We start from the raw sequence: 26288 nt of genomic DNA, 5'->3' as shown, positions 1-26288 counted from the left end.
ACTACTGTATCTGTCAGTTTGAAGATGACGGCCACTTGGCTTACCAAACATTTATCTCTGCGAAAATAAATCATAGCCTACGTAGTTGAAGCTCAAGAATTTGTGCGTCGATTATTTCACGAACGGTTCACATAGCGACCAATTAACAAAGCTATGCCGGCCATCGGCAGGGGAAAAGACACGTGCTATTTCAGGCTCGGGCAATTCTGCACAGCTGCCACTTCGGGCAAGCCGACGATTGTGCACGACAAATAAAAGCTATGAAACTGGAAGTAATTCACGGCCTCTGTATGCTGCTATTTAGTGCTCACTCACCAGAGCGTAAAAGTCCACGAGCAAAGGCAGTTGAATTTTGTGTAGTTGACTGTACGGCTGGAAGCTATGACCGATTAACGAACGAATCTGAAAATCGTTGAATCGGTGTAAACGCTAACATTCAAATCATCGGCCACTGGCGGCCGAGAAATCATCCGTTGCGGCGGTGCGCGCTGCGTCTCGACGTCTCGATAATCATTTTAAGTATGTACATCATTTTAAGTAGTCTGCAATGAACGTAATTATCACAAAAGAATGTCATGCCCGAACCAAAATTACTCGGCGATTCAATGATCGCGACACGCGTGACACCTTTTCTTTTATTTTCGATGGTAACGAGTGGACAAACTGCCCCCTTACGGTCGAACCGTTTGCCGCCCCCATGTAAGACCGGCTTCATTAACTTTCAACTAGCTCGTAGCTTGATCCGTCCTTGGCATATCGCGCATTCTAAATTTAAATGAGCACGAGCGCACGAGGTTGCGCGTGGAAAATAATCAACGTCGAAATAGCGCGAATCTCGGCAATCTCTTTCTCTATCTATGTCTTGAAAAAATAATCATCGGCGCGCTCCACGCGAAGAAAAGGAAGCGGGGCGCGATAGGTACTTCGACGTATAACGTAGCCGCGGGGCAGGTGGATGTGTATAGAGGCGCACGTACTAGGAGGCAGGCAGGTGCGCGCGAGCGAGAACAGTGGGGAACACCTGCGAGCGTAGGTACGGGCTGGCGGCGCGTGGCGAGAAGGCAACCCCCTCTGGCGCACATGCGACAGTGCCGACAGTTGTCGTCGGCGCTGCCGCCGTGCCGCACCGCGTCGCCTTCCGCGCGCTCCCTTCGTCGCGAAAGCCAGGCGAACGCGCGACCCGCGGAAAATGTGAGGCGAGATGAAGTCGCCGCGCGACGCCCAGGGCAGCTACTACAAGAAGATGCTCGGACTGCAGGAGCAGCTGCGCAAGAGGTAGCTACCACTCGATCACTTTCTCTCGCGCTCGCTCTCTGTTCTATCTCTCTGTCTGTCCAATTTCAGCGAGGAGGAGCGCATACGCCTGGAGGAGAGGTTTAACCTTCTCGCGCGGGAGTCGCGAAACAGGTGAGCATCGGCGGACTTTTCCATATCGACCTAACTGCGCGGCAGCGGAGACGAGGAAGGTTCCTTCTGGCGTTGGCGCGGCCCGTGCCTCGCCTATCGATCGCCAGCGCGGAATATCGCGGTTCGGCCCGCACGACAATCCGCCGCGCCGGCGACCTTGCCGAAACGCGATTCGTCTCGTGACTGTCGCGCATTAACCGACGGGGGGTTGGGGGGGGGGGGGGGGGTCGCGCGATGCACGCGCCTATCGAGAAGGCGGCCCGAGCGTCTGTCCCGCCACTGGTGAACACGGCGGCCTTGCTTTCGCAGACACCAGCAGTGCATCGATCGCCTGAGGATGCGCTACGTGGAGTACCTGGAGGAGCAGCGCGCTCGGGACCAGAGAAACGGCCGAGTGCTCGGCCATCTCGACAAGATCGACACGAGCCTGGCTCTGATGAGCGCCAAAACCGAGCGACTCGGCAGTCTGCGCGTAAGTGGCTCTTCGATCGCCCCGTCGGCGACCACCCGCCCCCGCCAATTCAAGCGCGCGCGTCTTCTTGCAGAAGCAGCATGAGGCCTATTTGTTGAGGGCGTACGGCAATCGGCGGAGAGCCAGCGGCAGCGCGGCAGCAGACAGCGGCCTCGGCAGTCGGAACGACCGGGAGATACCCGCTAGCCCGGCTTTTTCAGCGGCCGTCTACAAGCGATCCGCGACCGAAAGTCCCGTTAACTACAGAGCGACGGCTGGCGGCGAGACGAGCCGGCCAGCCGGGATACCTATTGCTCGTCACAGCTGCGCGTTGCCGAGTTTCTCGTGGCTCGTCGACAGCTGCAGCCACGCTACGGAGACGCCAATTTTGCCAAGCTACCTTCACACTTCCTACAAGTTGCCTGTGTACGAGACGAAGCGCGAGGAGAGCAGCGATTACCTGTTTAAGGAATTCACGATGAAACCGACCATCAAGACGATCATCGATCCCGTGTCCGCTGCTGAACGCAATCTCGAACGGTATCTCGACAAAATCAAACGCATGCACAAGGAAGTCGACAGAAGTGGCGAGCTTGAGCTGAGCGCCGACGAGGCTGAACAGAACACCAGTGGCGATTTGCTGAACGTCAGTCTGTCGGAGGATAATTTGGAGCTGGCGCCGGTCGAGCAAGAGATGATGAAAGAGAGATCGAGGCTGGCGTTCGCGAGGCAGGCGTTCGCCAATCCTCGTTCGTTAGCCAGGCGCCAAGACTCGGTCACGACGTCGCCGGATTCGTTCGAAAAAGCGTTGGAGCCAGCGCCAAAGCCAGTCGAGGAGTCGACGAAAGCCTCGCCAAAGTTTGCCAAACAGATCATCTCGTTTCGAGATAGATTGATACGCTCGGATTTGATGAATTCGCGGAGCAAAGCCCAGGAGTCCGAGTCGACTAAATCCGCGAAGACGGTCACTCGTATCAAGGACAACGACGAGTTGACGCGCTTGCAACAGCTCGAGTCGAAGCCGACGGACGAGACGAAGAAATTGTCAACGTTCTCGGAGACGATGAGTTCTTTCAAAGACCGATTCAAGAGGTCGGACATTCCGAGCTTGCAGAGTGAACCCGAGCCAAAGCCAATCGAAGAAGCAACGAAATTGCCAACGTTCTCGGGAACTACGAGCACTTTCAAAGACAGGTTTAAGCGACCGAACAACGCGAATGATGCCGATGCAAAGGACGACACGACGAGATCGCCAACGTTCTCCGAGTCAATTGGCTCGCTCAGAGAAAAATTCAACCGTACGGACTTCATGAGTTCTCGCAACAGCGCGACTACTCCAGACTCTTTTGAGGATGCCTTCGCTAAACTGACGAGAATGAAGGAACAACCTCGTCGTGCTGAATCTCAAGAAGCTGCACCACCGGTGATTACCGAGGAGTTGCCAACTCCGCCTGCAGAAGAAAGAGATGAAGATGATGAAGATGATGATGATGATGAGAAAGAATCCTCGTCGGACCCTGAAAATGATGGGATCGAAGACGATTATGACGACACTGTTGATATTGATTCCTGGATGCCTGATGACGCGGAGTCTGATCCGCAAGAAGTTAAGAGGAAAGATAATATTTTGGATTTACCGAGGAGAACATTGGAGTCGATAGAAGAAGTTGAGCATGCTGAAGATGAAGAAACAGACGAGAAAGGGAAGAACGATGAAGTTGGCGATGCAGAAGATGGCGTTGGTGTTGAGGAAGTTGAAGAAGACGAGGAAAAGGAGAACGTGGAGCAGAAGGATTCACAGGAATTTGAGGAACAACCGAAAGCCGAGCCAACGGTTGAAAGTTTGAGCGTTGGATACGAAATTCAAGAGCAAGTTGCAGATCCGAATGTAAAGCACGAGGCTCAAGAGAAATACGCCGATCGGGAAGGGTATTACGAACAAGAGGGTGGTGCAAAACAAGAGTACCAGACTGGCTCGGAGTACTACGAGCAGACAGATCCCCAACAGTACCAATACTCCGACGATCCAAATCAGCAGTACGCCTACGATCCGAACGCTCAATACGCCGGCTACGAAGAACAATACGCTGCTTACGAACAATATCAACAATACGATCCAAGCCAGTATGACCCTAACCAACAGTACGATCCTAACCAACAATATGCGCAGTACACCGATCAAACTTATGCCGCTTACCAAGAATCCGATCAAACTACTGCTGTCCAATACGACCCTAATCAAGTCTACAACTATTCGCAAGCGTACACCAGTAACGAGGAACAGCAACCCGCCGAGAACTACAGTCAACCGAGCGAGGAGCCGCCAATCGATTCGGCAGAACCTCCGGCAGCGAGCCAAACAACTGCAGCAGCGGACGAGCAGCCGAAAAGGAAGAAGGACGCGATAAAGGCGATCCTCGATTCCGATTCCGAAAGCTTCATCGAGCGCAACCTGTCCAACACCGAGAGCGATTACGACTTCAACTGAATCCATGCGTTCTTGTTTTTTTTCTGTATATACGAAGCTGTAAAATATGTCATTGTGTATATATGCCGAAGTGAGCGAATAAAAATGCTATCACAACCTCGATATGCCTGACGTTAATGAATGAAACACTTTTTCTCTGTCTCTCTCTTTCTCTCTTTCTCTCACTCTCTCTCTCTCTCTCTCTCTCTCTTTCTCTCTTTCTCTTTCGCTTTCTCTTAGCGGCGGCGCCTGGATATGGATTTTCGCGCGGCGCAGTCGCACGTATTTCTCCCCCCATGTCCCGAAGCAGCTGTGCTCTCTTTTTCTCACACACGCGCTGCGCCGCTCTCAGTCTGTCTCAGTTCGCTCACCGCCTTGCAGCTGTGACGTGCGTCGACTCTCCTCTCGCGCGTGCTACTCTAATCGGCTGGCGATAAAGCGACGCACGCAGACTGAAGTGCAGCGTGCAGGAGTTGCACGGCTACAAGTCGGAGGGTGAGTACCGTTGGCTCGTTCGTGCGTCGGCCTCCGCTCCATCCGCCGCTGTTCAATGTCGCTGTCCCGTGCGCGTCGTTGCTCGCGAATTATTCGCACTGTTGACCATAACCTGTCGTCATCGATCTACAGCGACAATAACAATTTTTCGCGGAAGATCGATAAAAATAGGCCGGCCGTTTGTCTTGCTTATCAGGCTTCCAGAAAATTCAAACGCTCGCTTGTGCCTTCGATATTCAGGCGCTGACTACGTCACTCCTGCTATATGTATACATATATATATATATAATATATATATATATAAAGTATGGCTTTATCGACTCCCGCGACAACGCGTCATTCGTTATAATTCATCCCACGCGAATAGTACTTGGGAGACTGAAGTGAAATCGTCCATTCAGGAAGTGCTGCCGACTCTCACGGAGATCACGCCACGTTTCGGTGCTGACTTCTTCTTGATAGGCTGCTTCGCTCACGCACACGTACCCACGTTGGGTAAGTATGGAGCAGCGCATGGTGGTCGATAAACACCGGAGGAATGGTTTCACGTGCACCAGAGAAGGAATGGGCGAAAATCCTTTTTTTGCGATTACAAGTAGCGTATTCCCACTTGACAGTTGCTTCGCTGTTTATATAAAACTTTTTGAACTCTTAAATAATTCAATTTGGAAACATATTTTGTCTATCGCAACTTTATTGTAATGCAATCTTCAAATTATACAGACCACTCAATTCACACAACACTAACACACAACATTAAATACATAATTACTACGTGAAAAACGTTTTATAACGATATAATGAATGAAATTTGATTGTTTTATTAATTTTCGATAAAATAATGAGTAAGGTCTTGCGAGAACGACAACAAGATTATTGGTCTTTAATATGTTTTACCATACATTGCAATGCACATGATCGTAGCATCGGTCAAGTGGAAAAGCCTTCGTTGTAAATTGCGAAATTGGTTTCCCATTGGGTAATTAAAAGTTCTATAAATGCAATCGATAGAGTAAGCTTTGATAAATAAAGAGGCTTTGTCGTTTTTCAAAAATTACTAGAAATTAAAAAGTTATTGACATTGCCATTTAGTAAAAAAGGATATTTTTTCCATCTTCAAACGTTAATAATTTTTGAACCGTGGAATTAAAAGTAAAGTTACCAAGGACCACTTTGCCTTAAAATCAGCTAATATTATAAAAAACAATGTATGCCGTGCAAAGAACAACCATTTTCTTTTCTATTTCTTTAAACAATTGCGTTTTCAACAAAACACATGTATTCGAAAAAGCAACTGCTATACCAATTGATTCACCCGTTCGAGTTACATAGAAATGGCCGAGTTTTTGATGCAAGAGCGAAATCACACCCCGCCCTTGCGCGCCTTATGTTTTGGATCGGGGGATAAAAAGAAGCAGTCAACGCAGCTTTCCGCATTATTTTTAGACGCACAAGACAATGTTCTGAGCTTACTCAGAGGCGAGAACACGACTCATCCAAATAAAAAAGCGAAGGAGGTGCAACGATGGCCGAGCCGAAGGTGCAGACGCCCAACGGCAATGGCTATTACGATTTGGACGAGGCCGAGGGTGACGGCGACAGCTCGAGCGCGGCCTGCCGAGTGTCCGATCCGCACAACCGTAAGTCAGCATTCAAAATTACCCGCGTGCCAATCACGTGCGCGCGAGGCACCAGCCGCGCGCGTGCCCGTCCGGGCGGGTGTGCGTGCACGCATCGCGCGACTCCCCGTGAAACCGCGCCGTCAGCGTTATCAGTCGACGAGGCGCTCGCGGTACGTCGATCGCGCGCACGACCGACGGTGCGATGTACGAGGGGGAGGAGGACTCGCCATGCAGGCTGTACTCGTCGCCAACAGGTCAGTCCTCATTGCCTTGTTGCACGACAGCTCGCGAGTGCGCGCGCGCTCGCTCGCTCGCTCGCTCGCTCACGGCAGGCAACTTAGCAGCGCAGCTTTGTTCGTCTTTTTTTGGCTCGCGAGACAGACGCGAGTAGAATAAAGCGCCGGGGAGGGTGGCAGTGGCGAAAGCGATGCGCTCGCAGCAGCAGTAGTCTCTCGGGGCGTTCTCGCGCGAAAGCCTGCCTTCCGTTTCCGCAGCATGTCGAGCAGAGGCGTCACACCTACCGGCCAGCGCCACGAGCACTACTTTCATTACCTGAACTCGCGGGACCTCTACATCAACGACTCGCTCGACGAGGGTTACAATTATCGTAAGTCGACGGCCGATTGCGCAACGAGCGTCGCTTCTGTTTACCAACATCTCGGAGAAGCCACTTCTTTTTTTCGTCGCTGTATTTTTGCCAGCTAAGAATAGATGCACGGTTTTCGCGCAAAGGTCACGCGCTTGCTCCGAATCGGGGGCACAAAGAGAGAGAAAGAGAGAGAGAGAGAGAGGCGCGGCTACGAAAATAGACGCGCGTGCAGGCGCGTGGCCTTGCGAAAGAAAACGCAACGCCACTCGGCAGTGCACTGCTCCCTCGGCGACTGTGACTGGTTCGACGGGTTCTATATATCAGCTGACGCGCGTGGTAAACATCGCCGGCTATTTGCATCGCCCAAGAGAGCGTTTAAGTTTTTCATCGTCCTCTCTCTCTCTCTCTCTCTCTCTCTCTCTCTCTCTCTCTCTCTCTCTCTCTCTCTCTCTCTCTCTCTCTCTCTCTCTCTCTCTCTCTCTCTCTCTCGGTACAATTTCTCCAAGTGCTCGCTAGTGAATCAGTAGGCTCGCGAAGCTAGAACAAGCAACATGGTGCTGAACAACGACATACTCGATCTGTCGCGCTCCTCCGGTAGCTCCAACACCGCCTCGGTGGTCGAGTGGCTGCACAAGACCGGACAGTGCAACGACGGTAAATTTTTCTCAACGTTCTTTTTCTCGAGTCTTCGGCGTTGCACGCTTCATACGCGCTCTCGATCTATTCTCGGATCGACGAGCTTATCGTAATGTGGCGTTGGCTGCACGCTGGCTTTTCAAAAAAAAAAAAAAAGAGCAAGAAAGGAGTACGATTGGATTTGCAAGAGGTCGGATGACGCTCCGCCGAGATCGCAACAATGCCTTTGTTGTGCCACGAGACTCGATTTGGCGCAATGTCGGTGTCCAATGTTGCATTTCGCGCGACAACTCTTTAATTGCCATGTTATAAAGAATTTCGTACTAATGAGATGAGCGAGGTTGGTAATTGTTTACGTACGTACGCGTATGATCATCTTATAAAGTTTAGCTTGCGCCGAGTCGCGGCAAGAAATGAAATGAAATGCCCTTTTAAAGCGCGGGCGAGGGACAAATTTTTTTTGTTTGTTTCGCGCTGTACTCGCACCGGCGAGCGAGCGCCAGCATAGGCAGCATACGCAGGCGAGATTTTCTTATGTTTGTTGGCCTAACCACGCACAGGAAGCGAGAGCCCGGTGTTCGGTAACGAAGGCAACAACGACGCGGGCATGCGGCACGTGGCTCACGAGCTGCCGAACGAGATCTCGGCCCCGTACGAGGTGCCGCAGTTTCCCATCGAGCAGATCGAGAAGAAGCTACTAATTCAGCGCCAGCTAACCGTCAAGTAAGTCGTTTATCTCGCGATTGCGCAAGCCGCGCTTGTTTACGGCCAGTTTTATGTAACTCGCTCGGCTGGAAATCGATCTATTTTCCGCCTCGATGTAGAAAGCGCACGTCATCGATATGCCTGTCTGATTAATGATGAATGTTTTATTAATTCGCCCGCGTGAATATCCATGAGCTACGGCGTTCGGCGCGAGAGATTGACTCACGAGCACTTCCGCGAACGGATACTCGTAGGCAGTAGACCGAACGAGCTTCGCGATTCGATCATCGCGCTCGAGTCGTTCGAGTGCCGCAGGTTTTACAGGCGGAAAAGTCGCCGAGATTAGATAGTTTACGGATCGAGCTCGCCGATCAACGCGATTAACGCGTTCTTAACACGCGATTCGGCGGGTAGCTCGCTCGCGTAATCTTCGCTCGAATCAATTACGCGCTAAAGACGACGCACTGCAAAACAACGAGCGAGCGAGCGAGCGACAAAAACAAACAAAAGAGAGCGTACGCGTGGCGAAGCGCTGGAAGATAAAAGTCCTCCCGACGTTACGTCGAGCAGACTTCGAGTTTCTTTTTTCACCCTAATAGCAAAAAACAAATTATCGCTCGCGAAATTCTTCCGCGACGCGGACCCGCGAGCAAAAAGCCCGACGCGGTTATTCCATTATCGCGCGACCTTATCGTCGCGTGTCCATGCCTTTCCATTATTGTCGGTTCTTGGCGACTCCTCGAATTCGATTGCAGCTCAGTGGAAAGCTATCGGCCGATAATGGGGCGGGAAGACAAGAAACTTTCCAACGACATTGCTGCGAATCGATGATTCAGAGACGCGCGAGGGTAGCTCGCCTCGCATCGCGTGCATCGACGTCGCGGCAAATCGAGGCGTTCGGTTCGACGCGCGCGAGCCGCGAACGATACTTGGGCCATCTCGGGCGACTAATAGCGCTCGCGCTGGATAACGAGGCGGCTATTAATAGCGGGCCCGCGCGCCTCGTGGCATTATGCATCGGTCCGACCGTCGGATTAACAAGGCGAGCGGCGGGCGCCTCGCGCTCTCGATCCAGTGGCGACGCACGTGCGCGCGGGAAGCGAGGCGGCCGTTCGATCGGAGGAAAGCCGCGTCTTCGCGGAAGCTTTCATCCCTCCTTTTGCGAGCCGCGACAAAGGGGGAGGCTCATCGCGCGGCGCGTGGTCGTTGGCGCTCAGTTGCTCGCCAGCGTCCAACTCGCGCGCGCGCGCGCGTCCGTCGCCCTCCCCTCCTCGCCGTCGCTCCTTCTCGATCTCGCTCGAGGCATGCGCCTTTGAGCGATGTTCGCCGGTGCCGAGGACTCCAAGCGCTGGGCGAGAGACTGTCAGATTCTCTTGAGGTACGTGCACGCGAGCGTTGCGCCGGCGGACCAGCGAAGGAGAGACGCGCGCACGCGGAACGTCGGGCCTTTCGTCGGGCCTTTCGTCGGGCCCGAAGCTCGCGGACCGAGGGATTCATCGCTCGTTTCTCTTTACGCAGAGCGGCCAAAGATTTGGAGGAGCGTCGTAGCCATTACGAACCGTCGCTTGGTCCTGCACCGGACGACAGCGATCATCTGTTTCCACTCGAGGAAAATGACTTCGTGCCGCATTTCCAGCGAGTTTCCATATCCGGCGAGGACACTTCGGGGGTGAGAATTATTAAACTTGTTTTCCTTGTAAACTGACGCGAGGAAGCCAGCAAAGTTTGGCGCGATACGTAAGAGAAAGAGCGAGCTCGACCTCGACCTTGACCTTGACTTTCGGAATCGATGAATTGTCGTAGGTACCGCTGGAGGACTTGCAGCAAGCGTCGCAGATGTTGGTGCAAGCTCTGGCTATCCGCGAGAAATACATGTTCAACTCGAAACAGTCCTTCCCCACGATTACCTCCAGATTCCTGAGGAGCGTCGACAAGAAGCCCGTGAACGCCGAGAACGAATATCAGCACGACGATCGCATGGCTATCGAAGGTAAAGATCGCGCGAGAAGCTAACGCAGAGATGACTTTCAAGAAAGAAAGTAAAATAAGTCTTCTCGATAGCAGCTGAAATTAATGATCGTTTTATGAAATCTCCTTTAGATCTTCCATCTAAAAGTCCATCCTTCCAGAGCCAAGTCCAGTCGGAATACGACATCGACGCTCTTGTCAAAAATATTCCCAGCGCAGGTGCCTTGTCCTATTGTCCTTTTTTCCGTTAAAACAACTTGTTTCTCTCACTTCTAACGACAGAACGAAACGCTCGGTCGTAAGCAACAATCGCAATTGCCTCTTTGAAAGTCGTAACAACATGCACGCATAGACTAAAGTGATTTTTTCGATGTAAAGACTAGCGAAACGCAGGGCTCAAAGTTGACTGGAGTATCGAGATTTTAAGTAGATAAGTAATTCCTCTGTTTTACCGTTGTTTCGTTTGCCGTCGCTGACAAGCGTTAATTAGGCACTTGTTGGCGCTTTTTTCTTTCATTAGTGTGTATCTAAAAATCACGTTGACAGCCGCTTTCGACACGCAGTCGAGCGCGCTCCTCGACGCGAATCACGCGTGCACTTGTAATACAAAGTATTCATCGACAATATCATACCTAACCAAAAACAGAACGAAATACGAGAGATCTTCTGTAGCGTATACCCAAAAGCACGAACGCAAAAAGTAACTAAACAATCTGTCAAGGAGTGTGTGATCTCGGAAAGTTCGATCGCCGCTCGACGGACAACTAACGCCAATTGTGTTTTGCGAACCAGATCACCCGGTGCACGCACCGGCGTCGCGCGACCCATGGCAATGCGAATTTCCAGCCTCGAAGCACTACGAAATCGCCCCGATCGGCGGTGTGTTCAACCTGTTCGCCTCGGAGGAGGACTTGGCCAACAATAAGCCAGTTCCACATCCGTATCCCGATCTTGCGACCTTCGTCCGTGACATGAATCTGCTCTGCACCATGATCGCCGACGGGCCGTTGAAGTCGTTCTGCTACAGGCGACTGAGCTACCTGTCCTCCAAGTTCCAACTGCACGTGCTCCTGAACGAGCTTCGCGAGCTCGCGAGTCAGAAGGCCGTGCCCCATCGCGACTTCTACAACATCAGAAAGGTCGACACTCACATTCACGCTGCGTCGTGCATGAATCAAAAGCACCTGCTGCGCTTCATCAAGAAAACGCTGAAGAATCACGCGGACGAAGTGGTTACGTGCTCCAAGAGCGGCGACAAGATGACTCTCAGAGAGGTGTTCCAGTCGATGAAGCTGACGACTTACGATCTCAGCGTCGACATGCTCGACGTACACGCGGTGCGTATCCGTACGTCTGCGCTCGTTCGCATCGAGAACGCTCGACGAAACTGTTTGTTTGATCTCTCTCTTTCAGGACAGAAACACGTTCCACAGGTTCGACAAATTCAATGCCAAGTACAATCCCATTGGCGAGAGTCGTTTGCGCGAGGTGTTCCTCAAAACGGACAACTACATCGACGGCAAGTTCTTCGCTTCGATCATCAAAGAGGTGCTCAGCGACCTGGAAGAGTCCAAGTATCAGAACGCCGAGCTCAGACTCTCGATTTACGGTAAGAGCCCCGAGGAATGGGACAAATTAGCCAAGTGGGCACTCGACAGCAACGTGTACTCCGACAATGTACGCTGGCTCATACAGATACCTCGGTTGTAGTGAGTATCGATCCCTCGTTTCTCTCCAATGTCGCGATCCCTCCGAATGGTCGTTCACGCGCTGCCTTTTACAGCGACATCTTCAAGTTAAACAAATTGATGACCAATTTCCAAGAGATCCTGAACAACATATTCTTGCCTCTGTTCGAGGTCACCAACGATCCCGAATCGCATCCCGAACTACATAAGTTCCTTCAGTATGTGATAGGTTTCGATTCCGTAGACGACGAGAGTAAGCCCGAGAATCCTCTGTTCGACAAGGACGTTAGTCCACCGGCTGATTGGAATGACGTTGAGAATCCTCCCTACGCTTATTATCAGTACTACACCTATGCGAATATGACTGTGCTCAACCACTTCAGAGAGTAAGTTACGAATGACAGTTTTTCTTACGTTTCTACATGAGAGTCTGCATATGGTTTTATTTTTCGATTTGCAGAGAGCAAGGCCTCAACACGTTCGTCCTACGACCTCATTGCGGAGAAGCAGGTCCTATTCAACATTTGGTCTGTGGTTTTATGATGGCCGAAAACATATCCCACGGACTTTTACTCCGAAAAGTACCCGTTCTTCAGTATCTCTACTATTTAGCTCAAATTGGAATCGCCATGTCGCCTCTGAGTAACAATTCTCTATTCTTGAATTATCATCGCAATCCTTTGCCCGAGTATCTTGCCAGAGGCCTCGTCGTCAGTTTATCCACCGATGACCCGCTACAATTTCATTTTACTAAGGAACCACTCATGGAAGAGTATAGCATTGCTGCTCAGGTATGGAAGCTCAGCTCATGCGACATGTGTGAGCTTGCGAGGAACTCTGTGATTATGAGCGGATTTCCCCACAAGGTTAGTATTTCCTTTTCTTAATATGTGTCATCTGCGATACGTTTGAAAGTTTAAGAACGAAGTGTCATGTAACATGGAATTTTGAGACATTCAAGATCGGCATATCTTTCCGAATGAGAGAACCTATTCCTTTGTCCTGTACGGACTGCTTCCTAACGGCGAAATCGAACGTGTACAATCCACCTTTCGTAATTACTAAAGCTCAACCTTGAAGAATGAAGCTTTCTTCGATTTTTCAAGTGAAGGTTGTACTTTACGGACACTTGGAAGCCCCCGCTGTGCTCACACAGTGTCGAAGGAAAAAATCAATATTTACAAAGAATGAGAAACGGCTTGATGTTACAATTGTGCTTTCGCGCGCCAAAGGTCACTCAAATATACGGAAATTCCTTCTTGCAGAGCAAACAATATTGGCTGGGTCCGAATTACACGAAGGAAGGCGTTGCGGGCAACGACATTACTCGTACGAACGTGCCCGACATCCGAGTTGCCTACCGCTACGAGACCTTAGTCGACGAACTCTCCAACATATTTAAAACCGTGGAGAAACCGGACGTTTTCTAGCTACTGTCAAAGAGGCTGCGCTCCTCGATCGATGTCAACGACATCGCCATCTAAGCAAAATTATTGTTGTGCGGATGAATATTCGACAAGATATTTACTATATGCTGTGTATATAATATATATATGCATCTATTCTTTTAATTTCTCATTCAATATACCGAATGGTTTGACATCACAATCAATTTCAAAACTAATAAGTATAGACCAATAGTTTTTTGCAATAATAATATATATTACTGCTTCTCCAAAGTGTATTAATCGAATTGTTATTTAGGCTATGAAATTGTCAAATTAACAATTTTCTGAAGAATACCTTTGATGCTATATTATAATTATTAATCGTGGGAAATTTATAATGGTATAAAAATTATAATGTAAACGATGTTTATACGATTAAACAGTAAGATTTGCTCAAGATCGACCAAATTAATGATTTACAACTATTAGTCCTTTGTATTTGTTTTTTTTCTTTGATTAGATCGATAATTCCAAAATTTAAATTGTAATGAATATATATCCAGAACTGACACGGGTCGGAGCGAAATGGTTTGCCTTCGATCGATGTGCTAATCGTTCAATCTAGTAATGCATTCTATATTTTGTTACCTTTTGTACGTTTATACTACTGAGAACCACGTTTGATTGTTAATCAAGACATAAAACAACAGTAAATATGTGCATAATTCTTGTTTAAAGTGATGATATAGTTATAAATGACAAATGTTTATGGTTACTACAAGTTATAATTCTGTTGAAAAAATGTATTTATTGTACAAAGATATACATTGTATGAAAAAAAAATATATATATATCTATTATAGTTTAAAAATTCTGACTTTTATTTGCTGATCTAGCAGTTTTTTATTTACAAACTTACTCATTAACGAGTAACTTAAAATGGATAACAAAGTGTTTAAAAACAAATACTAAAATGTTTATTTAACTTTCTTTCTTTTTGCCAGTGAATTGAGATTGCATAGCATTTCGTATTTTTAGCACAGTTTCTGTAAAGATAAATGTACCTATAAAAACTAAAAACGTTCCTATCCAATGATAAATCGTGAATGCATTATTGAAGTAAATTATTGAGAAAACAAGAGATGAAAACTTCCTCAGAGTCAAAATTAATGTGACTGTCAAGGAAGCACACTCTGTAGTCAGGACAAATACTGCACTACTACACATATATCTGACATATATTTTAAGGTTTTGTACTCAAATTTGGTTTCAAAGTCATTATCAGTTGTCAAATAGATATCACTCCATGCAATATTTCAAAAGGATACTGCGTAAGAACATTACCAATGATCCAAGCTACCATTCTAGGTATTGCAATCCCAATGATAGGAATGATCAGTTGAGGTGAATTCCAAGCTATCACAGTATGTGTATACAAATCTTTTGTTAAAGTTACAAATAACGGCAAAGGTAGTAAATGCTGGAATAGAGTTTATCACTTATCAATGTGTACTCTTTGTTAGTGATAACGACTGAAAGGAAATTCAATTCTTACTGTAAAATACAAAGCTTCTCTAGCTTGTTTTCCATATTTACCAAAGAGGTATTCTTGATAAATACCCATTCTAGCTGATATAAATAAGGCCACTGTCATTATTATTACGCCCACTGTCCACCAGAAAAAATCATCATAACTTGGTGGAGTATCAGCAGCACCTGGTGCGGTAGACTTAACTTCTTTGCCACTCATTATTGTACAAATTATTATACCTACTGTTATCATCAACACAGACAAATACTTCCCTATCGTATATCTTTTTTTCAATATGACCATACCCATAATCATATTAGCTATCAGAGAGCCCTATTATATATGACATATGTAGAATCAGGTAATGATTTGTCAAAGTGTAGGAAAAGGAATTGTTACTTACTGATTTGATAATGATATGCAGAGGCATGGGTATATTGAAATTGAAAGCATAGTTATTCAGCACACTTGAGAAAAAATACAAAACTACTAACACCATGTAATCTTTGATGCCAATCTTTAATTGTACAGTCCCACATTTTGAGGTAAATAGAAAGCCATCAATGGCAATAAATGTAAACTGACAGAAGGTCAACAAGTTGCCACAACCTGGGTCCTCTCTAAAACAACGCAAATATAATCGTTTATTTCAAAACATCTAATGGATAATAAATTGTTATTGACAACGATGGAAGCATGATGAACTTATTAATAACGCCATTAGTTGGCAAAAATGTATGAGAAACGAACTCACTTCATCAGCGCCTCCAAGAAGAACAAATTTGAGCAACAACCAAGAAAAACAAAGAATATTGCGAGCGTAGGTCCCATGTTTGTGTAATAATAAGTAAAAATCAAACGAAAATGAAAGACACTGCGATCTTGAGAGAAGCTAACGCGGCCAAAGCACAATCTTCTTTCCGCAACCTATTTCACACTAATGACTAGTAAATTGAAAGGCTCCAGTGTTTTAATCCATCACATCGTTGTGATTATCACACATCGATCCCAATGTAGAATACACACTGACTGCCTTGTCATGCAAGCGAGCCGCAAGGCTGGTGTCTCGTCGAGATAATGAAAGCATATAGATATACGCATATGATATTTGCCGTGTAATTGGCAGACGACAAATCCGCTATGAAGCCTTTGGATCCCCACCACCACAGCGCGTTGGAAAATACGTCACGATTGCGAGCACGTGTGTGCTTTTGCCACGCGATCATGAATACAGTCGAAATTATAAGCTCCAAGCTATCAATATGATAAATAGGCAGGTAGACGTTTTTCCTTGAAAATCATGTGCGACGGTTTTTTTTATTTTTTTCAAACCGATTTCTAAAAGGGGGAGGTAAAGTTTTATTCTACCGGATTTGGTTGAATTCGACCGATTTCGATGGGGGAATTGGTACACTTGAAGAGGTATGCTGTCGAGATGGTCCCGTCTCGTTATTGACTCGATTGAAGCGTAAACGTGCAAGTTGACATTTTTCTTGTGTTGATCCATTTGCTCTCGATCGAGAGTCGAGACTCGACATACATTTACCATTGGATTTCCTATCTTATCAGCTACCGATTATAGTTTGGCAATATAGAACAGAGGGCAGCGCTGTGCTTATTTTCGACGAGGCTACTTCAATTTCTGAGCCACGATACGAAACAGCGCCTAGTTTACCTTGTATTTTTTTATATTTATCGTCGAGAATAACGCGTCGAACGTTGCCTATAGCCGAATCGTTATTTGGAGAAAGACATTTGTTGACGAACGCGCTCGCGGCGCGAAAGTAAAGGCGAGACTGTCAACGAACGCAGCATAGGGAGTTGTCGTAAGGTAATCCACTTTAAGAATAGCTCGAGCATTCCTCGCTTGACTCTGTCAAACGTGATTTTCATGAATCCGAGGCCATTAAGAGACACAAAGTCGTACATAAATACGTATAAAAAAGGAGATTTTTATTAAAAAATACTTATGCGCCAGACTGCAACTACAGTTTTGTCATTCGATCGGTTATTCGTACAAAAGGAAAGAAAAAATAAAATAAAATAAAAAAAGCACAAGAAAAGAGAAGAGGAGAATAGGAAAGCGAGAGTTTCGAAGGGAGCGCCTCGTGAAAGTAAGATTCGTTCGGTAGAGAAAGCGCGCGCTCAAGGGGAGGCGAATAAAGAAAGAAAAATACAAGTCTAAGATGAGCGATGAGCGATTTAAATAAGGGTGTACATGGCGATGCGGGTAGGCGCGAGCGAGCGAGCGAGCGAGCGACGGCTGGGTTCACTGCCGGGGCGTAATACTGAGTCGGATGCCGCCGACGTTGTCGAGCACGATCTGCGAGACGAATCGCAGCTGGTCCTCGCGGTCGATCGCGTGGAACCTGTAGGCGCGCAGCAGGGCCAGCAGGGTCAGCTTGGTCTCGAAGGTGGCGAACTTGGAGCCGATGCAGTTGCGCGAGCCCGCGCTGAAGGGGATGTAGGCGAAGGTCGGCGCCTTCGGCTGGCCCGGCAGGAAGCGCTCGGGTCGGTAGGCCTCCGGCTCGGGGAAGTAGCGCGGGTCGCGGTGCAGCAGGTAGGAGTTGACCAGCACGGTCGAGCCCACCGGTATCTCCGTGCCCTCTGCAACAGCAAGCGCCACGTCGGACGTCGGACCTCAGCCTCGCGTCCCAGCACGCCGCGTCGGCCAAACTTACGCAGGGTGATCGGGTTGTAGATCTGCCTCGCGATCAGCGGAGCGGTGGGGTAGACGCGCCAGGTCTCCTTGATGCACGCGTCCAGCCAGACGAGCTTGTGCAGCTCGTCGTAGTCGATCTCCTCGCGGTCGGGCCCAAAGATCTCCTCGTACTCCTGGACGATCTTGTCTTGGTACTCGGGTTGGCGCCCGAGCGCGTAGAGCGTCCAGGACACGCTCGTGCCGACGGTGTCGTGACCCGCGAACATGAACGTGTTCACCTCCTCCAGGATCTCCTCGTCGGTCAACTGCTCGCCGTTCTCCGTGCGCTCCAACAGCATGTCCAGCAGAGTTTCCGCGCGCCTCGACTGGCTGTTGGAGTTCGCGTCGCGCCTCACGCTTCGGGCCAGCTTCCTCTCGGCGATCACCTGCGATTGCCCATCGGTTGGCGTTGACATTAACTCTCGGGACGGCGGATTTCGTGGGGCCTTTACCGCGACAATTACCTTGTTGACGAAGCTGTGAATGACGTTGAGAGCTCGGTCGTGCTCCTTGCCGAGGGCTGTCTTTTTGAAAATGAAGTCGTTCGAGATCCAGATGTTCGTGAATCTTATTTGGGATATCGTGGTAATGCTGAACGAACCGGCAACAAAGAGAAATGCACAGTGGCATTAATCTCGAAGGATATTCGCAAAGAAAATTATCGTACCTCTGGACAGCCGAGTGATACTCGTTCTTGTAATTCGTCTGGGTGTGAATGTTATGGCCTATAGCACACTCTGCGAATGATAGAAACAAAAACGCCCGTCATTCTTTTATTTCTCGATCAAACCTAAAATTGTCATGTTTACCTAACCAGTTTATTCGGGCAAACAAAATAAAAATAAGAAAAAAAATAAAAAACATCTTTTTTGGACCACCCTCAAAATTTACGGTGACTCATTGTCTAGTAAAAAGAAGTGCCACAAAAAAAAAAAAAAATAAATCGACAAGAATGAAGAAAGTACTGAACGTGAAAATCCCAGAATCGAAAAGCTTCGCGAGCGCGACGACGTCGACCGAAAATCACAAGCCGCTCGCGGTGCCGAAGGCAAGCAGCTTGTCGGCGGCTCGGTCTACTTATTTCCGCCGGCGCGGCGCGATAACGGCCGTCCCTCTTTGCAGCACGTGCTGCTGCACCGCGAGAGCAACAACGGCGCCGGCGGCGGCCATTCGAGCGCACGGAGAAATTCGAAAGGGACGACGGCGCCCATTGGCAAACTTTCGCCGCCGATTATCGCGCCGCCGAGGCTCGGCGTGAAGAGCGAGCCGTCGCCCAAGTCGCGCGAGCTGCCGAGGCCGAGGAGGACGGACGCGCCGGGGCCGACGGTGCCGCGGGAGCTCGCCAAGCGCACGCCCACGAGGATACTCAGAGCCAAAGGTGATCGATCGCCTCGAATCGGGCGTCTCCCGCCGAGAGTCGGCGGGAGGGGCCGCGAGCAACGAGCTGCCGTCGTTGCAGCGACCGAGCGCACGATCGAGCTGTCGCAGCCTCGCAGGCAGAGCGCGGCGGAGCGCCCGAAGGGCAAGTCGCTGACGAGGCGCGCCCTGCAGTCGCTGGTCTCGCGCTTGAGCCGTCTGCCGAGCCACCGCAAGCCGCAGCAGCTGTTCCCGGTGGTCGACGTCAAGCCGCGGAAAACTCACCGCAAATGACGTCGAGGGCGGCCCTCTTGGCGTACGGGATGACGTCGAACTCCGGCTTGCCGAGCTCGGACCTGAGGCACTTGACGAACACTCGGGCCTCGCGAGCCGCCACGCCGAAGTAATCCCGCAGCATCTCGCTGTGGAAGATCGGCGTCAGGAACTTCCTGCGGGAGCGCCACTTGGCCCCGCCGCTCGTGATCAGTCCGTCCCGCAGCCAGGGCTTCAGGTACTGGTACTCGAGGCTCTTGTCGATGTGCTGACTGCTGCTCAGCAGCGGCTGCACCGACTCCACGCGGTACAGGAAGATGAACGGACGGCTGCCCACCCACACGAGGTAGATGTCGCCGAACTCTTTGCTCCATTGTACCAGTTTCTTGAAGAAATCTGCGATCAGTTTCGGGCGCGTTTCTTTTTATTTTGCTCAGTTTCCTTTTTCCGCGTAAAGAACGGTGGTTTGGTGAAAGTGAGCTCCCCGAGCGTCAGTCGTCTCGGGGCCACTACCCACTTGCGCGTATACGACGTTCGCTTAAATTACAGATCGGAAGTGCTCGAAAGAATGTCCGTCGATAAGCGACACCTACGATCTGCCATTTGTCCCCACTGCTTGTACGTCTGCGGAAGCGAGCAACGCCGGCTCATGGCGAGCTAATCGATTGTCTTGCAAAAAAGATCGGTAATAAATAAACAGAGAATTGAAGAGAGAGAAAAAATGATGCGTCTGTGGGTTATCAGGAGCTTTACATCATCCGATAAGAATCCGTCCGTGCCCGATGAGTCAGCGAGGCCCGAAAATGCAAATGTCAAAAGCGAGCGCGCGCGAATGCCAGAGAAGCGAGAGGCGCGCGCGCGCGCACGTGTCGGGCGAGCCTGCAGCCGGTGCTAGGCCGTTGACCGTGTTTCGATGCAAGCGCACCCGAGTCCGAAACAAAGAATAAATCATTTCCCGACCGAGGCGCTCTCGGTTTTGGCAGGCGGCGGCCTTGCGTCTGCGGAATAAGCGAGCATCTCGCTCGCTCTCTCGCTTTCTCGCTGCCCGTTCGCGAATGATGCGTGCCGCGGCCTTGACCCGATTCCGACCGAGCAAGAAAGTGAAATTCGATTGTGCTCAACGGGTACGAGAGTTCGAGCGAACTCTCTCTCTCTCTCTCTCTCTCTCTCGTCCGCCGCAGCGAAATGCTAATTGGTTTTTGTCTGGGAATTCGATGAATGGTTTCAGGGACGCGCAGCTCTCGTTTCTCTCGGGCCGCGGGGCAGGAAGAGCCCGAGACGCGAGCGAAAAAAAAAAGTTATCGGCGCTCAGAAGAGCGAGAGAGAGAAATGCTTTTCGACGCGCGAAACGTTACAGTTTATCTCGCGCAAAGTAGAAGCGTATATTGCGCATTCGAGCGTGGGACTATCGCGTAATTTTGAGCGTCTTTCACAAGACGTCCCGATGATTTGTAACGTTTCGCGCGGCGCTACCGGGACTCTCAATTTCGGAATGGCGATTGGATGCTAATGCGATTCGCGGAATTTCGAGCTTGATTTGTTGGTACCGCTTGGATTTTCACACGCAACGGTCTAAATTTGTACTGCGACGAATATTTACGGTTTGTTTTCAAGTTAACGGAAGAGACGAGATCGCGCCGCGGGATATTTCTGTTCTTTTGCTTGCGCGCTCGCTTCTCTCTCGTACGATTGTCAAGCGGAATTGCGCCGCACTGTCAATTCGAGAAACCATCTGGCTACATCGCGCTACCCTGATTTTTCGAAAAATCTCGAAAGAAAAAAAATAAGCTCATCCCGCGCCAAGTTGGTCGGCGCCGAAATCTGCCAGCTGTGATTAAAAGCAGCGGCGTCAACACAACGAGCGAAATCCCTCTGCACGTTCGAAGGTCGACACTGTAAAAAACGAAAGCTCCAAGGAAGAAAGTCGCTTAGGCGTAGGTATATCGAACGGCCGATTGCGAAAAAAGAAGAAAAGAATAAAATAAAAATGAAAATGAATAAAAGGAAGAGAAGCCGGCATCGGCGACAGGACGGGCGTAATAGCGCGTCGGGGCTCGGCGCGCCGCCGGCACGTGTCGTCTCTGCCGGCGAGTGCAACGATCGCTATAGCGCAGGGCCTGCGGCGCAAGGGAACCAACTAGTACCAAGTCGTAGCGACGCGCCGCGGCCGAGACAGAAGAAAGGGGCCGAATAGGAGAGGCGGGGGAGGCGTTGGAGGCGCTGGAGGGGGAGGGGAGGCGCTTACCTTCAAGGCTGCAGTTGAGCTGCATGGCGTTGCCGAGGAACGGCAGCGCGCCGCTCGGCGAAGGGATACTCCGGAGCGCGTGCACGAACCTGGCCCTCCTGGTCAGCGACACGCAGAGCGCGAGCATCAGACTCGACCAGAGCACGAGGGCGGTCCAGGACGCGCCGCCGGCCGCCAACGCCTCCTCCGCGCCGCTCGTCATCGCCTGCCCTGTCCGCGACCACGAGAGTGAGAGAGCCGCTCGCGCTTGCGTCCCTTCGCTGCCGCGCGCGCGCGCGAGATGCCCGGGAGCGTCACCTTCGGCGGTGGTCGCGCCCGATAACGAGGCGGCGTTATCGATCGGCCGAGAGTGCGCGCGTACAATATGCGTATCACTTGCTCGCTGCCGAGCGGAGGACTGCGCGCCGGTGCACGGAGGAGGCTCTCTTATATACCAAAAGCCTTACTAGCTCGCGGTCGCCACGCGAGAGAAACGAGAGAAAGAAGGCGCGTGGTTCGTTGCCAGCGTCTCGCTTCTCGTCTGCTCCACGTGCGATGGCCACAAAAAAGCTCGCGCTCTCTCGCTCTCCGCGAGCGAACGGCTGCTAATAACGATGCGCGCACTTCTCGATCGCAGATCGATTCGCGGGGCCCGACGGAGCCGAGCTGCTCGCAGCGCAACAACAAACCGGCGGCAGCGCGGCCGCGTCGCGATAAGATTGCGACTCGAGACGCGCGCGAGCGCAAAACGGCAGATAGTCCAGTAAAATGAGTGCTCGGCTCCAACAACGCTCGCGCCGAGCTGGTTTTTTCACATTATGTTGATATTTGCGTAGAAAGCTCGCGTTCGAGGAACCAGAGCTCGACGCTTTTCGGAAACGCGGAAAATCGGGGAAGCTTTGCCGTTTACGACAACCGTGTCTCCGTAACCGTGCCGAAAGCCGAAAAGCCGACGAATTAAAATTGCAGCGCGTGAAATTTTACGTCGAACTGCGTGTTCCTTTATCTTTTTTTGATCCAGCTTTGAGAAACAAACCGCGAATTTCCCGATCTTTCTCGATTGGACCGTAAACCCAGCTCTGGCTTGCAGATTTAGCCGAGCAAAAATGAGAAGCCAGACGCCCAAAGGAGTTTTACAGGTAGCTACTGCCGTTAAGCCAATCTGCGCACAAAACAGATTACGTGCGTCAACTAAAATCAAAGATAAATCACTTTCGTAACGTTTCTGTTGATGTAATCTCGTGAAAAAAAGAGCGCATAAAAATTGCAGCAGTAAAACAATGATGGGAAAAACAAAGCAAGCGTGATTTCGCTGTACTTTCGAGTAGCTGGCCATTAGTTATGGCTCAGCTAGATCTGCAAGACAGGGTTTACGTACGCAATAGGCACTGCGCGTGCAGTGGGTTGAAAGCGAACCGCGGACGTTCGAGCAGGAGTGGCCATGGCAAAAAACAGAGATCGGAAAATTCGCGGTTCGTGTTTTTATAGTAAAATCTCGTTCGGTGTCGGCACGCTGCTCTCGACATCCCTCGACACTCGCTGCCCACGAGTGTCGAGCTCGGGTTCTACCGATATAAGCTTTCCGCGCGAAAATCGTTATGGAATCGAGCAAAGATTTTACTGGACTAAGCGCCGCGTCGCGCTCGTGCATGCCTATACGGCGACCATCGCGATTAGACGCATGTATAAAAGGTCAGGGCCTGCGCGGCCTTGCGATTTTCGGTGTTTTTCCTCCCCGGCGCCGGACGCGCGCGCGTGCGCGATTTTTCCTCGGCGTGGCTGTCTGGCGGACCGAGCGGTGCGCGTGCCGCGGTCGCGCGTTCCCCCGTTGGCCGTCGCCCGGCGATTCATCGACCGGCGCGCGACGCGACCGCGTCCCCCGTCGCGGGTGGACGGATCGGCGCGCCGGGGCGGAACGCTCGGCTGGCCTCGTCCAGCGATTCGCTGTAGGTCGACCGTTCGAAACGCTTCTCTCTCGCAATCGTTATCGCGAGCGCGTGTAGCAGTTGAGGCGACGCAGGTGATCTTGAACTTGCGGACGATTCGATTCGATAACCAGACGCTCGCGTATCCTCGGCCAATCATCTAGCCCAGTTGTGACTTGTGCTGTCCAATCGTTCTCTTTATCTGCGGGAAGAATAAATCGATATTTTTCGCAATAGCCTTCTTTGGCGCATTCCAAACGCTCTAGATTACAGCGAGTTAATCGAGCCTTATTGACAAATAACGTACAATGTAAACTTTAGACTCTGTCACACACGAAAACACATAAAATCGTATTTTTTTTCGTTTAGTCTCCGTCATTACATCGCGAATCAATTAACGCAATAACAGAAAGTTTGCGTTGTTTCCAGGAGTTAATTTGTTGTTGCTTCTAATTATACACGAATATGCCCTTCGAAAGTTGACAAATAAGCAATGTGCATTCCGCGTTTATGAAAAACTGATATATTTTCGTCTGCGGAAAATTTGCAATTGGAAGCACGCTTAACATCGTCAACTAACAACGATACATTTATGAGCAGACGAGTACACATCTGAAGTTGACGACTTCGTCGCTTAAAAATGCACGCAGGAATTCTCTCGCGGATACTCCTTGTTTTTCCGGTCGCTCGCTCCGGCGAAGAGCGCGTTCCGATTCTTCCGAAGCCCCGATACATCGTAAAGCCGTTGCACCACTCAACGATGTCGTCGAGGACAGGTTCAGTGACCAATGAGGCGTGCAGGCGCGATGTTACACGAGTCGCGCCGCGCCAAAAAAAGAAAAAAAGCAACGCAACGTCGATGGCCTTTGGGATTTGGAAAGAGATATGCGCGAAAAGCTCGGCGAGATACGAGTGCAGGAGTGCAAACAAAGTCATTGTGCGACCGACACGTGTGCGCGCGACCTCATCTCCGTCTCCCATCTCCTCGCGCTCGAGTATTGTAGTCGCCAGCTGACATAATTACCAGCAACGGCTCGCCTCCTACTTTTTCCGCTTCCTTTTCGCGCTCGTACTCTCGACGCGCGACGGAACGCTAGTTTTTTCCAACGTCGCTTCGCGCCACCGCTAATATCTCGAGACGCTCCGCTGGATCGAATATTAATCGACGCCTCGCTGCGGAGCTGCAAGTCTTTTTATTTATTTATTTTTTCTCGATTCCACAACGGTGACGCGACTGGCAAAGCCATTGTCGGGCAGACTTTTCCGTTCGACGATCGAGCGATCCCGGTCATACCAGTCGACACGGAATGCCGAATCGAAATGGTCGCGTTCACCGAGACGCGAAGCAAGGACCTTCGCGAGCGATCGCGACGATCGTTACACGGACACCCGGGCGACGTTCCGATAGTCGCGCGTCGATGTGAGAAGGAAAAAGCGACAAAGCCGAATTTCCGGCGCCCAAGAGCGCAGCAGACAGAAAAGTAAACAGGAGAAAAGCTACGTAGACGCGTGAGCATCGAAATTCTTACGTCAGCGTGCACTAAAAATACATGTGTTAAATTGATAAGTTGCCTATATCGTTGTCTTTCTCGTTGATAAACCGTGTATCTGGCGGCTTTATTTTGCAGGCACTTCTTTCCACAGCTGTGTGTATCGGCGAGCTTTCGCGCGCGCGATGTTAAAAAAACTCGCGAGCGTCAGCAAGCAATTACCAGCGCGGTGACTTAATAGATTAGCTTATACGCGTCCCGCCTATCCCGATAATAAATCGTCAGAATTTCCTTATGAAGTAACTGCAGAGAACGCAACCCTCTGCGATTACGCACGTTGCGGAACTAAAAATACGAATGACATGATGCGGCGCCGCGTCCGAGGATTGTGAGAACCTGCATCGAACGCGAGACGTATTTTTGGCGCTTGACTGCCGAAAAATAAAAAAAGAAATAAAGAAAAAGAATACGAAGAAGAAGTCGTCGATCGATAAACGCGAGAGCCGTGATTTGACAGCCAGATAAAAAGCCGAATTGACGGTTAGACTATAAATATTCCTCGCGCGCGTCATCGAGTTACCGTAAAGCCTATCGAGAGCTCATGCCCGTCTTACACTCGACTGCCTGTGTCAAAATTACACGTGCTTCCAGCAGAATCATCGGATCTCGGCTCCTCTGCGTGATCCCGTGCCGGCAGTGCCATTTTTTTTTTCACGTAGTTGCGGACATGCTCGACCATAAGGGCCTAGGAAGTGCGAGCCTGGGGCCTCGACCGGTTAAGGGTGTCCGCAAAACGGACTTTCGGCTGTTTTTCAAGACTTTCGCAATTTAAGAAAAAAAAACCGTTCTAAAAAGAATAATATCTATTTTTATATTTTCCATGACAAGCCCAAAAATCACATTGCCGAAAGATCTTAATAATGATAACAATAATTATTGATTGACCACATAAAGAAATATTATAACAATAATTCCACCAGGGTAAACATTTATCTATGTGATCACAGCTTATGAATTACTGTCTCCTGTTTACAATATTGCAACGTATAGTTTTTTCAGTATATATACATTATACAAGGTTTTTAAATTTCAAAATACAATAGATTAACATTGTTAGTCATGTAATATGTAAAGATCTTTCTGCAGTTTAGTGTTGTCCTGTATTTCCTTTTTTAATTTTTTCTTGAGTATATATTTTTTTCTTTTATTTTATTTGTATGATTTTATGATGTTTTTTATTTCACTGTTTTGTCAATATTTGGTCAACTGAATTTATTCCTTATTAGTTTTATTGATCGCTTGTAATCAAGTAGGAAAGATGAGCACAATTTGTCATCACAGCTTCGTGTATGTACTTTTAATATTATATTTT

The 26288-nt window shown here is 49.6% G+C and overlaps 4 protein-coding genes across 5 annotated transcripts; 2 read left to right on the top strand and 2 right to left on the bottom strand.

Moving 5' to 3' along the window:
- The first annotated feature begins 1114 nt into the window (after nt 1-1114).
- On the top strand, nt 1115-4442 carry LOC131673723 (cytadherence high molecular weight protein 3-like). Its single transcript, XM_058951955.1, has 4 exons — nt 1115-1275; nt 1345-1407; nt 1717-1879; nt 1953-4442. The coding sequence occupies exons 1-4, from the start codon at nt 1202-1204 to the stop codon at nt 4344-4346; spliced, it is 2694 nt and encodes an 897-aa protein (XP_058807938.1). The 5' UTR covers nt 1115-1201; the 3' UTR covers nt 4347-4442.
- A 244-nt stretch (nt 4443-4686) lies between these two features.
- On the top strand, nt 4687-14208 carry LOC131673739 (AMP deaminase 2). Of its 2 annotated transcripts, XM_058951981.1 has the most exons (11): nt 4687-4820; nt 5222-5315; nt 6267-6460; nt 8228-8390; nt 9891-10041; nt 10176-10362; nt 11133-11677; nt 11754-12049; nt 12124-12414; nt 12489-12894; nt 13294-14208. In XM_058951981.1, the coding sequence occupies exons 3-11, from the start codon at nt 6346-6348 to the stop codon at nt 13456-13458; spliced, it is 2319 nt and encodes a 772-aa protein (XP_058807964.1). In that variant the 5' UTR covers nt 4687-4820; nt 5222-5315; nt 6267-6345; the 3' UTR covers nt 13459-14208. The 2 variants fall into 2 exon arrangements, with proteins under 2 accessions (XP_058807964.1, XP_058807965.1); XM_058951982.1 differs by lacking the exons at nt 5222-5315; nt 8228-8390 and having other exon boundaries at nt 4701-4820; nt 13294-14203.
- A 69-nt stretch (nt 14209-14277) lies between these two features.
- Nucleotides 14278-15971, bottom strand: LOC131673741 (UDP-xylose and UDP-N-acetylglucosamine transporter-like). The gene is made up of 5 exons (XM_058951985.1): nt 15702-15971; nt 15351-15567; nt 14972-15280; nt 14745-14896; nt 14278-14647 (listed from the first exon to the last, which is right to left on the bottom strand). Exons 1-5 carry the CDS (start codon nt 15776-15778, stop codon nt 14398-14400), a joined length of 1005 nt encoding a protein of 334 aa, XP_058807968.1. The 5' UTR covers nt 15779-15971; the 3' UTR covers nt 14278-14397.
- A 220-nt stretch (nt 15972-16191) lies between these two features.
- LOC131673740 (cytochrome P450 4c3-like) lies at nt 16192-21845 on the bottom strand. Its single transcript, XM_058951984.1, has 6 exons — nt 21523-21845; nt 19290-19673; nt 18316-18385; nt 18113-18239; nt 17629-18034; nt 16192-17554 (listed from the first exon to the last, which is right to left on the bottom strand). Exons 1-6 carry the CDS (start codon nt 21722-21724, stop codon nt 17217-17219), a joined length of 1527 nt encoding a protein of 508 aa, XP_058807967.1. The 5' UTR covers nt 21725-21845; the 3' UTR covers nt 16192-17216.
- Between the last annotated feature and the right edge of the window lie 4443 nt (nt 21846-26288).

This window comes from Phymastichus coffea, unplaced genomic scaffold (genome assembly GCF_024137745.1).
Source record: "Phymastichus coffea isolate CEN01 unplaced genomic scaffold, Cenicafe_Pcof_1.1 PCOF00192, whole genome shotgun sequence".
Taxonomy (NCBI): Eukaryota; Metazoa; Arthropoda; class Insecta; order Hymenoptera; family Eulophidae; genus Phymastichus; species Phymastichus coffea.
This window is presented reverse-complemented; position numbering and strand designations above follow the sequence as displayed.